Here is a 13,600-nt window from a genome sequence, read left to right on the forward strand (position 1 = left end):
TCATGTTTATAGTTCTTCTCATTAACTGGAATAATTATGGAACTAACACATTTCCTTGTATAGAACCAATTTTCAGTTTCATTCCTGTTTAGTACTGTCCACATTTGTTAATTAAGAGCCCATGAGATGAAATGATGTGATTAAGAAGCATTTATTCCCAATTCTAGAATCTAAAACTACACTTCTGTCAAGAAGTTCCATATAAGACAGTGGCAGTAACAATAAGGGGAAATAAAGTCTAAATTCCAATTTATTCTTAGGCATGAATGAAGCCCAAAAACAAGACAGACAAATATGCAAATAAACCCTCTAGCACAAGTGATGTTCCTAGCAGAAAAAATATACCTGACAATATATTTTGTGCTGGTTTTCCAAGCAAAAACCCACAGCCTTCTCACTCTCCTGAAGTACATTAGTAAATGAAACATTTTTCAGTGCAGAGCTTACTTACATTACTTGCAACAGCCCTGAATGCTTTACTTTGTTTTTTTCACAAAGATGATCATTAATTTAGCTTGAGTTGTTGAATACTCAAGTTACTTATCTCAGTCTACTCATATTTTCTACAGGTGACCTTGCAATTTGCAAGGAAAAAGAAAAAAAATACTCTGATATTTAGAATATGGCTGAAGTGTTCCAGTAGCCCAGAACCAGTCCCTCTACCCTGGCATTCCCTCCTGTCAGGATCCTTACATGACAGCAGTTACAATCCATTCCCTTAATTCAATCACTTGGCACAACATCTCCCACTGCTGTAATGGCTTCTTGGGCTCCTAAGCCTAATTATGGCTGAAAGCCTCTTCCTTTTACTGCTGAGCTACTCTGTTTATTACTTTAGTTTTATCAGTGCCTTGCTGGTAGCTCCCTTATTTTAACTGACATAAAGTTGTTATTCATTAATGCCTCCATGTAGTTCATGCACACTTTTCCCAGTAATGTACCTTTGATGTTTATAGTTGATAACACAGGGTTATATTTAATGAAATTTTACTATCAACATGCTTGAACTCTTACCGTACTCTATTCTTTGTATAATTTCAATAAACATGTTATGGACTTGCTCAACCTTTCCGATTTTGATAAAGTATGTCTGTGCTAACCTAAGGTGTTATTTTAATCATTTGAATGCTGTAGAGATTATTGTACAGGTCTGCCTGAGCTAATTTGCAACCATGAAGTTCCACAGCAGGTTGACTGTATGTGTTTTGGTAAATGTTTTTTTTAATAAGGAACCAAGCAAACTCTCAAAAATTTAGTTTCATTCAGGCTCGCTAGATTCTAACTCCTGTTCCTAAAAGAATTCTCATTTGATGATAGCAGTGAGTTTTTACTATCAGGTTTTAAATCTTTCCATCACACAGCTGTCAATGAGCTTACCTCCACTCTTGATGAGAATATCAAAAAGATCATCCATCTGCTGACTGTGTGCACTGGAAATCTGTAGTGCAGGAGAACAGGGTTATTCTCTTTCATGTGGGATTTTTTCCTATGCTTATTTTTCCTAGTTTTTATCAACAGTATGTAAGTACTAACCTATAATAAAGACTAAAATCCTTAATAGGAAATTGTCTAGCTAGAAAACAGATACTTTGGAGAGACATTTGCAATCTCTGTAGTTGGTTTCAATACAAAGCAATAGGGAAAAAGCATGACAAAGACTTCATAAAGGCAACCTAGGAGAGAGGTGCAGGAAGCCAGGGATCAGGAGAGTTACTAACCCCATTTTGTACCAGGATAGTAACAACTGCAGCACTTTGGGCTTGCAAACCCTGCTCTGCTGTCTCTCAGGGATAGCCTGTAAATGTCAGTCATGTAAGATGCATTTCATTAGGTGTCTTTGGGATTTCTTCCCAATTTTTAGATTTATATTCTTTTATTTTTTAAGGGGGAGGGGGTAAGCTTTCAGGAACTGCTCATCTTTGTTTTAAACAGCCATCCCCTAAATAACTGAACCTTAAGCAAAAGGTAAGAAAACCCCCCACAAACCCACTCATTCAAAAAGTCTAGAAAAAGTGGAGACTTTCATGAAGGTCTGAAGAAGTGTTTTAAACCATTGCTTGTACTCCAGGGATGGAAGTGATTTGTCATCAGGAGATCCAGTGGGGAGCCCCTGGCTGACTGGTAGTGACAGAGTGACCTAAGACAACCTGTGTGCCCTCCCTGTGGGGATGTCCCACATGTGCCAAGGACACAGGAAAGGGCATTAGGCACCCACTGCTGTGCCCCAGATCTGCCACCACAAAAACCCAACCAACACAAGGGGCTACAAGGTTTTATCTTTTGGAATTCTTTTTTGCATTCTGAAACGCACAACATTAGGAATACTCATTATTACTCATACTGGCAGAGCACTACACGGGATTATTCACCAAGATCACTCAGTACAGACTCTTTTCCAGCAAGCACCTATGCTCGTGTTTGCCTGTGTGTATAAACACATTCACACACATTCTCCTCACGTTTACTCACTTTGGAAAATACAAACATATTTCCTCTCTTAAGTGTGAGGTTTGGGTATCCCACATTCTCAAAACAAGTCATCTGAAGGCTAGTTACTGTTAGTACCAGCAGCATTATCCCAACTAGATGTATCGCACACTGGGAACTGTAAGACTTATTTACATATATGCTGCTTTAATAATAGAACAATGAAACAGGAGTCCTGTAGTTAAACACAGTTATGAAACTAGTGACAGGGTATGTTAGAGAATCTTGACACCAAACAAAAAAAATCAAAACCTAAACCAAGCAATGGTTTTGGTAATTACAGAGAAAAGCTTTGTTTTTAAGAGCCTGAAGAAGGCAAGTACCTCACGCTGTGACGGCTGAATACTGCGGGTCTGTTTTATGGCCTCTTCGTAACGAGGAGGATCTTTTGTCTTGGACACTGTGTTGTTGAACAGGGGCTGCTGAACAATGTAAGGCTGGGCTTGAGATGGAGACCCAGGCTGCATGAAATAACAAAATAATGACTAAATTATTCACTAGTGATTTAGTGAACTGAGGATGTATCAAGCTCTACAGATTATTCTATTTTGTCACATCAGTCCACGTATTAGTGTAATCAGAGGATAAAATAAAATAAGTTTATGTCTCCCTCTAACACATATGCACATATCAGCATTATTTTAATCTACAAAACATTCTTCCTTGAGTGAACTGCCATATGTAAACAGTCACATGTTATATAAGAATAATAATGTAAAGGTGAACTTTATGGAAGATTGTTCGGATATCCTTACCTTGCTGGGAGCAGCAGGTCCATTCTGCACAGAAGGGACCTGATTACCACCAGGGTGAATGTTAGAGTTTGATGTTTTATTAATAAAAGATTGTGAAGGTGTTGAAACTGGTGCGGTCTGATAGGAAAATACTGCATTTGATGTGGCAGGTGGAAAAACCTGAAAAAGATTAACAGATCAGTCTCAGATTGTGGGTTTTTTATTTTTAAAAAAAGGTAACATTGGATATATTACATTAATGAAATAGAAGAACTTTTTTTCTAAAACACTTGATTGCTTAAATTCCCTATTAAGTGAATGTTATCTATACTGTTTTTTCCTTTAAGTGGAATAATTTTTAAATTCAGAACAGTTAGTTTCTGAATGAAGCTTTGTGCTCTGACATACTTTCTTTCATCACTCATTACTAAAAACATTTTCCTGCAGTTTTCCAGGAAGCATGAGGAAAGTGTATGGAACAGTTCAATAGCATATCCATGATTTCCCCATCTAGTGGACAGTCAATAACATGAGCTTATTTCTGACCTGACACAAACTGTACATATATCCACATTTGCCCTCTCCTGCCAGTTTTAAGGCAGAATGGTTTGTCTGTCATATAATTCTAATTTTCTTCTAGAAAGTAACTACAGGTATCTATGAGGATTGAGGGAGAGGCAAAAGATAAAACTGATGAACTGGGTATCAACTATAAGTTTGGTTACTGGTATATGAAACTTTTTATTTCTTCAAGTGGTAGTCCACATACTCATTGCAAATGATTCCCAGCAGAATCCTGTTTCTCATACTTTTGAGTTGCAGGGAGATTAAGAGAAGCTATGAATGCATCAGCATGTAAGGCTGTTGTAAATTCAGTATCACTCCCAAATACCTTTATAACAAAGGTGACAAATCTTAGGTCATGGATGTAGATCTAATGCTGAATGCATGAGGGGTGTCCTGATCTGTTGTACCCCATCAATATTTTCATTTTGATATTAAAACCAATGCAACAGCAGGCTGCAAACTCTGCTGGGAACTGTGGTCTTCATGACAACTGTTCTGAATAGCAGGGAGAACTGGAGGGTATAGATCTTGATTATGTCCTACAGACATTTCAAGGAACTTGGAGGCAGCAATGGCAGCAAGCTGCCAGTCTCTGGTACAAGTACATGCCTCAGGATGACTGGAAAATTTCTCTATAGGACCTGTTACATTAACATGCTAAGATTAGCCCCTCACCAAAGCCCAGAGAACTTGCATTAAATCTGCTTTTTGGATGTATGTCAGTTTTGACTCCTGGAGGATAACCTCAATGTCCATGAAATCACATAGACTGAACAAGCAGTGTGAAGAGTACTGATGCTCTTTCAGCTGTGTCCCCCTTTATTACCCAGCTCTCTAGAGAATGGCAATGCACAATTGTACATCCTCGAAGTTAAGTTCTTATCTGCAACAAGAGCCCAAGCACAGGCAGATAAGGTTACTCAGGGACAATCCCCAAATCACAGCAGAACATGGGGTTCATGATGCACTTTTGTAAACTGAAATAAGAACTTTGAAGGCTGAGATGTAACAGTTACATAATATACTGTAAAAATGACCCTCTTCATCTTGGAATTTGAGTTGTTTCTGAATTATCTGTCTCTAGGGGCAGGCTGAAAAACCTTGCTGTCTACTGATAAGGATGCAATAAAGGTCCAAAACTAATGTCCACATTCCTAATAACAGGGGTCAGTCTAGAAGAGGCTCAGAGGAGGAGAAAGCCTTTCTTTTGTGATGACTGGTGCTGATGGGTTGGTATCAGTTCCCATATGAACATGACTGGAGTGGCAGTCACAACTGTACATCCAGTGCTGAGAACATGTGTTGGAATGGGACATTACAGAGCTGATTGTTTAGGTAGAGAGGAAGAAAAGGATCTCTCTGAACCATCCCCTGCATTCCTTAGGAAGAGGTATGGTAGGGTTTGGACTCACTGGAATTACCATCCACAGTATCTGAGTCCATCGCTTTCTTCATAAGGAGGGATGAAATCAACAAGGAAAGTCAGAACACCAGAATTAACTTCTATAAAAGAATAAATCTTTGAAGTCCTAAGTAAAAGCTTTCTCTTAAGAACTGTCTATGAAAATCTCACATTTAGAGCCAGTGGCAAATAAGAGAAGCTGACTGGGATATACCTGGCACACACCACTTGTGCCAAGCATGAGGAAGGATGCAGTAGGAGTCATGGCCTAAGTGTACCATTAAGATAAAAAGTCTTTAGACTATGTATCTATCTGCAACTGAAAAATAAAGTCCTGCACAGACTAAAAATTTGGGAAAAGAAGGAGTTACAAGTCCATTGTATCACACAGAAAAATATGGTACAGATGTTAGGGGACTTGATCATTTGTATATGACACAAAAAAGATTCTCAAAGCACTGCCTAGAACTAGATCATACAACTATTTATCTTCATGTTTATTGCTGTCCACAAACCTTTCTGATGTGTTGGCTCTGACCAAGTGCGTGCTGCGTGATGGTATTTTGTTTTGGTTGTGGAGCATGCATCTGAGGTGCTGTCTGCACCAGGCCAGAGGAAGAAATAGGAGCAGGTATTTGTGATGGGGTCTGTATTCCAGCTTGTGATTGAGCCTAAAGGATGAAGATAAAATATTTGAATTATTTGTATCTTACACTAAGTTACATAATCTATTGCACACCTTATGCAGAATAGCAGTAACATGTATTCTGGGAGGAATGAGTGGGAACTGTACAGGAAACCAAACTGTTACTGTGTTTGGTACTGGGGAGTTCCCAGCTAAAAGGTGATGTTTATTTTGCCAACAGAGTTTAAGACAAAGACAAACTGGAGAGAGCCCAGCGGAAATGCTAAAAAAAACAGGGCACAGAGAGAGCAGATATCAGTAAGAAAGGACTGTAAGAATTGGCTTGAGTAATTAGAAGACAAAACTGATAATGCAAGAAAAAGGTTGCTTTTAAGACCATGGTAATTCTTCATGGCCAGTGAAAGGCAAGAAGTATGTCCAACTCATTAAAAACAATTTTAAGTGATAGTGGAAAACTTTCTGGAGTATAAATGAAGTAAAATACCAGGACAAGCTGCTTAAGGTTGTGACAGAATTCTAGTAGGATTTTAGAACAATTCATGTGGAGATCTGGGTGTATGGCTCCTAGGAAGAGTTCTTGCACTGCAGACTGGGGCCCATCCTCACCAGAATTTTCCACCCCTCATGAAGGCTGCTGGATGTGCTGCTGCACAGGCTTGCAGCAAGCCTGGGCCCACAGCCTGCACAACAGCCAGGGACTCACTGCAGCTGGAAGAATACTTAGCTGCCATGATGGGTGGCAGGGGATGTTCCAACAATGCCAGTGGGAAGTGCATTACTGCTTAATTCTACCATTCCTAGTTCAGACCAACAGGTTACACTGATTCAGCTTGGTCAGATTACTCCTGTACATCTGCATTTATAGCCTGTCTTGGTTAATGCTGTATTTATTCACTACCCATAATCAGCCTAGAAATAATATTTGCACAACCATGGTTTCTTTTTCTAAGTCCACAGGAGAGTTGTACAATCCGGCATTCACATTTTTAAATATATTGAAGCATCACCACATAGTAGGTAGTTCACATATGTTTTGCAAACAGGGCTATCTCAAAGCACTGAGATTGTAGCTATCTATTACAATTTGCAGTTAACAAAATGATGGTATATGCTGCTTTAAATCAAATTCTGCATGGAGGCAGTACATGGTAAGGCAATTGCTTATCAGGAAAGAGTATCTAGGAACAAAGTTGCAAAGAAATAAGTATTAGAAGCAGGTATTACAAGATCTGCTCAAGCTTTTGTACCGTTTCCCTTAAGCAGGAACAAGCTAAGCCTGAGTTTTAAGTTAATCTTACAAGCAGCACATTTACCTATTTACACTAAGTTATGAAATACTGCCATGCAGGTTATGTGATAAAAAAAATAGAAACACCCTTACCTGCAACTTGATATTTCCAACTGGTAACTGCACTGCAGTAGCAGCATTGGGTCCCTGGATGGACAGTGGGAGGAGCAGCTGGGCAGTTCCTTGGGTAGTTAATAAAGCTTGAGGCTGGGCAACAACTGCAGTTTGTGGCTGCCTCTGTGGACTAACATAAAACTGAGAAATGGCATTCTGAGGTTCAGCTTTGGCCACAGGTATCTCCTGCTTGATAACAACTGCCTTTTTGGCAACTGGATTCTGGCCAGCGGTGTACACGGGCTGTCCTAAGGAACGGCCGGCTACAGGGACAGACTGACTGGTACTTGAGCAGTCAGCAGGGGCACTTTCATCTTTGACAGCACCACTGAACTGCTTCTGTTCCAAAGCAGCTGAGTTACCAAAAGTCTGAGACTGTTGCTGTTGTCCCCTTTTTTCAACCTCAAGCTGCATTTTCAATACTTCCACAAGTTTTTGCTCTTGTTCCAGTTTTCTTTTGAGCTCTTCAATTTGTTTTTCTTTTTCTTGAAGCTTGCGGTCCTTTTCTGCTACATCAAACTCCATGGTTGAGATGCTGCCACTGCTGCGATTCTGATTATCCTCGTTTGTACTTGCCCTCAGGGGTGAAGTACTCAGGAACTGGGATGGTGACATCATGGTCATTTCTGGGAAAGTGTCTGCCATACTCGTGTCATCTGTGCTCAGACTGGACTGTTCAGAGGGAGAGGGAGATATAGGCAGGGGAGAGCTGACATTTTCAGTATTTACTGCTTTGCTGACAGGTGCAGTAGATGTTTTTTCTGGAGGGAAGCTGGATATCGTAGTAGCCACTGGTTTATTTACTGCTGCAACAGGAAATGCCACAGTCACTTCCCCAGTGCTACCTGTGGTCCCACTAGAAGTGGTCACTGTCACAGAGGTACTTGTAGCAACCCCATTGTTGTTAAGATCTTGATAGGTTTTCAGACGCTCAATAAGGTCTGTTTTTGTTCCAGACACTGGTAATCCCCTCAGTTTCAGCTCCATTTTAAGCTCTGCTACCTGAAATAAAATAAAATAAAACACTATAATAAAAAAGGAAAATATTAAAACTTACTGATAGGCATTCTTATTACATCTTTATAATGAAAATTATTTTCATTCCCATATTTGCTAGTTATTAAACCTCTGGGTTCTGACAGCATGCATTATCTATGAACACATTGCCATGACCTCCTACTTACTTTAGTATTAAGGTGGCCAAAATCTTAGCAGTGTTCAGTTGTTCAGTGAATAGTAGCAAACTGATGATGTTTTTTCATAAATATTCAACATGGAAAAATGCACCTACAGCTCCAGTTCTGAGCTAAAAACCTCTGTAGCAACCAGCAGACAATGGCAGCAGTGCAGATAAAAGCAGTGAGCAGCAGCACGCTGAGCCCCTTTGTTACACCATCAGGACAGACAGATCTGTTTCTGAGAAACTTTATCAGGTCAGCTGATGATTTAATAGACTCATCAAACCCAAAAGGCTCTCTTGCTAATTAGCAACCAAATAGTCACCCTATGTGCCATCTGTGTTTCCTTTACAAAAGTAGTTTAAGCAGTCAAAATTGCTTTCTGACAGAAAAACGTTCTCAGTTTTTTCCAATAAGCTTACAGACAAAGTAAAGTGCAAATATGTTGAATGTAAATTGATTCTATATTTCAAAATATCAGTTAAAGAAAAGCAGTCACAAAGAATGACTTCTGTTTATCATAAACATGCACCACATATTAGAGCTGCATATTAGAGCTACCTCTAATAGAACAAAAGGTAGTGACCTCAGTAGTATTTCAGTACTCAGCCAGCCTAGAATTTAAGTTGGAGGTATTTTTGATTTGGAAATGATGAGAAGATCACAGCAATATATTTCACATCTCTAAAACCCACAGCAATTTTATGTTAAATAACTCCCTAGCCAATAACTATCAGCTGTTTCCCCCAGTCTGGTACCCTCTGCACTTGAGAGTGTGTTCTAATTTTTCTCTTTTTCAACAATTCATTTCTGAACTCAGAACTGATTTAGCTGATTCAGTGGTAAAACCACCACCAGCAGATGTGCGCAGGAATGCCAATAAATTGTGCCAAGAAATAGATAAGTGAACAGCTGTAATCACTGCAAAGCACAATTCCAGGTACTAACTTTAAAATTTTCACAAGTTTTTAGTTAAAAATTTAAGGACTGGAAAACTCATTTCAAATGCTGTTGTTTGAATTGCATTTTATAGACTTATTTCATATTAAAAGATTGGCTTTAACTTAGCACAATATATTACCACCTTGAGAATCCAGTCTTCAGAAATTTCTTCTTTTTATCCCTTCAAATCTGAAAGAATCCTCCCTCCCACCCCTCACAAACGTTGGTAAAGGCAGAGAGAGAGGAATTAATTGCCCACTAGATGTCCCTATGCTGCTGCTGAAGTTTGGCACATTCCTACAGCTGCTGAATCCTAAACTCCCACAAGCTGCTTCAGATTTGTCTTTATTCCTTCTCAGTTATTTCAGAAGGAAGAAGATCCTATGCAATGCCCTCATAGTTCAACCTGAACAGTCTAGAGTTAGTTATAACTTAAATTTTGGAATTTAGCATTCATTTTCAGATGTGGTGTTGAACTCTGGTAAGAAGATCTTTTCTGTTCTCTCTTTACAGTCTTATCTGTTTCTATTTATAGCAGCGACCTCTCAGAATATGTTTTTATTAGGGCATCTTTTAATTTATATTGCTTAACTAAACCTCTTCACTGATACACTGAAATTGTCATGAGGAAATTACTGCTCCTGTGTTTAAATCTGCCTGAGCTGAAAAACTTCACATGAAGTGAACCTCACATTTTACCCAAGGTGTCATAGTGAGGGACCATTGCAATGTGTCTGAAATTCCTCCTCTTCTAATTCTTTGGGAAAGAAATGTCAGTTCTGGAACACAGGCATATGAGGAATCAAACATTTCAGTCCAGGAGAGTTGTGTATGAAAACTTAGACACTCTTATTCTAACCAGTTAGGAGGAAAGGACAGTTTTCATTGGTACAAATTGCCAGGCATATTCTCACCAGTAACAGTTCACAAGTTATGAATTACAGGAATGCACAGGACTGGACAAATCCCTCTTATCTTTTACCTTCAAGTCATCCAAGCTTGAAGGTAGAGGGCCTGGTTTCCTGCTAGGAACATTACTGGTCTGTCTTGGTGAGCTGGCAGCTGATGTTGGTGTACTGTTGTTGTTCAGAGTATTCAGTGGTGAATTCCCATTGTTGTTCTGTTTGTCATTCAGTGGCCTTCAAGTAACAGGAAAAAGAGGGACAAGAATGTCAATGCTAAATATATTATGCTTTCAATCAAGAGGCTGTGATTCTGAATCTCATGTCTGTGAAACTAATGAACAAATTAACTTTTTTTACAAATCTATGCTTAACCTAACACATTACTGTTAAGTATTTTCAGTAAAACAAAACAAACAGGAAAACAGAGAGTAGTATGTTGCTATTTTGGTTTGGTTTTGCAGTTAAGCATACTTATTTATGCTTCATAGTTTTGATTATTGTCATGGTATCTCTGAAGAACACTATGGACTGCAAATGCTATTTACACAAATTAATCACCAGCCAGGGCAATTAGTTAGTTTTTTGTCTGGCATCAATAACCACCCTCCAATACTGAACTCTGTGATGCAACCCTTCCATAGATGTCCAATGTTCACACACACTATGGACTGACATAAAGCAGTTCACTTTGAAGATGATGCATTTTTATCAGCTGTACTCAAGAATCTCATAGAAGGATTCTGAAGTAATTGTAAAAAATTAAAAATGCCACCATTTACACTAGGTATCATAAGTCAGCTCTTTTATCTCGTTCAGCTGATTTATGAAGAAATGTTTTTGAAATGTCAGTAAATGGAACATAAGAAGCGTGGGCAAGCAGGCAGAAACATCGCCAGTCCAAATGCTAGGATACATGGTAATTATAAATACAACCACAGATGGTAGCTTTAACTTTTCTAGCCTCACTTGCTGAAGAAAAAGAACTCAGTGAAAACTCATTTTAAAAAAATAGCTGAAAGTCAATTTGAATTTAGGCTTGTGTGACAGTGGCATGCTACACTTTAAGCACTTCTAGGAAAAGATTGGTCTTAGATGATGAGAATTAAACTCTGCAGATAGTCAACTTCTTGTTTTGTTATGGGATGCTGGCAACTCTTTAAACATTTATTTTTTTGACTGTTTCTACCTATAAATCAGTGAGTGTACTTCTCACTGGTAAAAGTGCTAAAGATCAGTACTAATGAGGAACTTTTACCAGCATTAGAGATGAGGCTATAAACAACAGACAGATCTTATCATATCTAAAAAGACCGATATGTCTTATTTGTAAACTGCAAGGATGTGGTTTGTGAATTTGATGTAAAAAAAATAAACCCACAGGAATAGTGCATGTCTTTGTTAAAGACATGGTGTGCAAGCTTCTCTCCTGCCTACCTACCTCACATTTGAGTGAAAATGGTGTCAAAACTTTCTTGATTTTGCACAAATACATTTGAGTTTCAAATGTGCATTTAGTCAGAAAAAACACATCTGACAGGTAAGATGTTCTGTTTCCATGTCACATAAAAATAACTAGGACCACCTCAAGGCTTCTCAGACCTCAGGGTTACTTTAACAAGAGAACAACCTCACACCTTGTTAAATAAGGCAAATAGTACCCACAGTGATGCAAAATACCATTTAAAGTTTTCTTGGGTTCCAACTGTCTCTTTAATGTTTGCAAACCATGTTTACTTCTAAAGCCCTAAGCCTATAACTGATGTATATGTTTTTTCTTAAAAGGACACAAACAATGCTTCACATACTTCAGCAGTGCAGGCAGAATTGTCTGGTAGTTGTAGTGTTGTTGCTGTTGGCTCAGGATCTGCAGCTGCAAAAACAGTTGCTGCTGTTGTAGCAGACGAGCATAGTTGGAGTCCATCTGTGGCTCATTTTTCTCACCTTTCTGATCAGGTGGAATATACTGATGGTACTTCAATTTTTTCACCCTTGGCTTAGGTTCTTTACATTTCTTGCTCCGATGTTTATCATTTGGGTTCTTTGGGTGGCTTTGCTGTTTATGGATGGAAAAGATTGAAACAAAACCACAACAAATGTCACTTAAAGCAGTTATGCATGGCTCAGAGATGCAGCATACCAGAGCACTTTTACTGTAGAGAGCTGCTGAAAACAACTGTCCTTGAAAACATCCCCAAATGAACCATCCTTGGAAGGTTAACATACTCCAGCTGGCTTATCCCCTGCACACGTAGGGGTCATCAAATCACAGTTTGTGAATGGTTTCTCATAGCTGGCACAGCTAAGGGATTCTACTAGTCATGACCTGTCACTGCAAAGAGGCATTCTTCTTAAGCAGCCAAATTCAAAGCCACTTAGCAGTTTGTGGAAGTAAAAGCCAGTATTCTAAATTCCATCTGTAAACATCTGAGGTACTTAGAGGTCTAGACTGAAAGCATGGACAGACACTCCTGTAAATTACAGGCAGCAACATCTTCATTAGCAACACTCAAATGATTAAAACTATCTTCCTTTACAAGCTCTTTGAAATTATTCTGAGGGGAAAATTGAAGGCAGTTACCTAATCATACAGAAGGTATCAAAGCAGAAATGCTGTGTTGATCCATGCCTGTTCACTACACAGCCTCTTTTGGGGTACATCTGAATTAAGGTCCTGCATTAAGTAAGCTGGTACATATCCAGTGATTTCAAAGGATATAGCCAAATTTATATTAGAAAATGACTGCCAGAGGTCATCCTGGTACATTTAACTGAGTTCATTTCACGTAGGTAAGTAGAAGTCTACATACAAATATTCATTAACACAACTGAAGACAGTGAGGTTATTGAAATGAAACATTATGGACATCTAAAAGAAATCCCTCTCTAACTGTATTTGAAAGGGTTTTCAATGCTGCTGGCAAAGTCAGTGCAGAAAAGAGAATTGAGTATGTTCTTCTGATCCCCAACAAGGATACAGGAACTTCTCCCTCACAATGCATTCTGCTTATACATTAAACCAACTAAGAAAATAGTTGTGGAAAAGGAGCAGTGCTGTTCACCACTTTGGTTACAGGTACACTATGAATGCAGTGACTCTCTATTCAGCTGTCCTCCATATAAAACTAGATTAGAAGGCAGATAGAAAGTAGAAACTCTGTATTGCAAAAACCTATTGTCCTTATTTCTTAAAAACTTCCATAGCAATGAAATGCACAATTCTGCCTGAAAACTTTGGTCAACTGTACTGTAAGGACCTCTTGGAATAATGAGCTGGTCTCTGGGCTACTGGCTGACCTTAGCACACAAACACTTTGAGTCACCAGCCCAGAATGCTCCC

The 13,600-nt window shown here is 38.9% G+C and overlaps 1 protein-coding gene across 4 annotated transcripts in view; it reads right to left on the reverse strand.

Moving 5' to 3' along the window:
* MRTFB (myocardin related transcription factor B) overlaps nucleotides 1-13,600 on the reverse strand; it is a 67,506-nt gene that overhangs the window by 5,715 nt on the left and 48,191 nt on the right. For 2 of the 4 annotated variants that reach the window (XM_054270594.1, XM_054270595.1), the window contains 7 exons: nucleotides 12,069-12,316; nucleotides 10,341-10,497; nucleotides 7,218-8,240; nucleotides 5,706-5,861; nucleotides 3,243-3,401; nucleotides 2,811-2,948; nucleotides 1,378-1,438 (listed from right to left, as the gene is read on the reverse strand). In XM_054270594.1, the coding sequence (XP_054126569.1) occupies nucleotides 1,378-1,438; nucleotides 2,811-2,948; nucleotides 3,243-3,401; nucleotides 5,706-5,861; nucleotides 7,218-8,240; nucleotides 10,341-10,497; nucleotides 12,069-12,316 (1,942 nt within the window). The remainder of the gene's footprint in view (nucleotides 1-1,377; nucleotides 1,439-2,810; nucleotides 2,949-3,242; nucleotides 3,402-5,705; nucleotides 5,862-7,217; nucleotides 8,241-10,340; nucleotides 10,498-12,068; nucleotides 12,317-13,600) is intronic. The other 2 variants (XM_054270592.1, XM_054270593.1) reach the window with 1 other exon arrangement.

The sequence above is a fragment of the Melozone crissalis genome, unplaced genomic scaffold, assembly GCF_028551555.1.
Source record: "Melozone crissalis strain CALT ecotype California unplaced genomic scaffold, PUWL_Pcris_2 ptg000012l_1, whole genome shotgun sequence".
Classification (NCBI taxonomy): domain Eukaryota; kingdom Metazoa; phylum Chordata; class Aves; order Passeriformes; family Passerellidae; genus Melozone; species Melozone crissalis.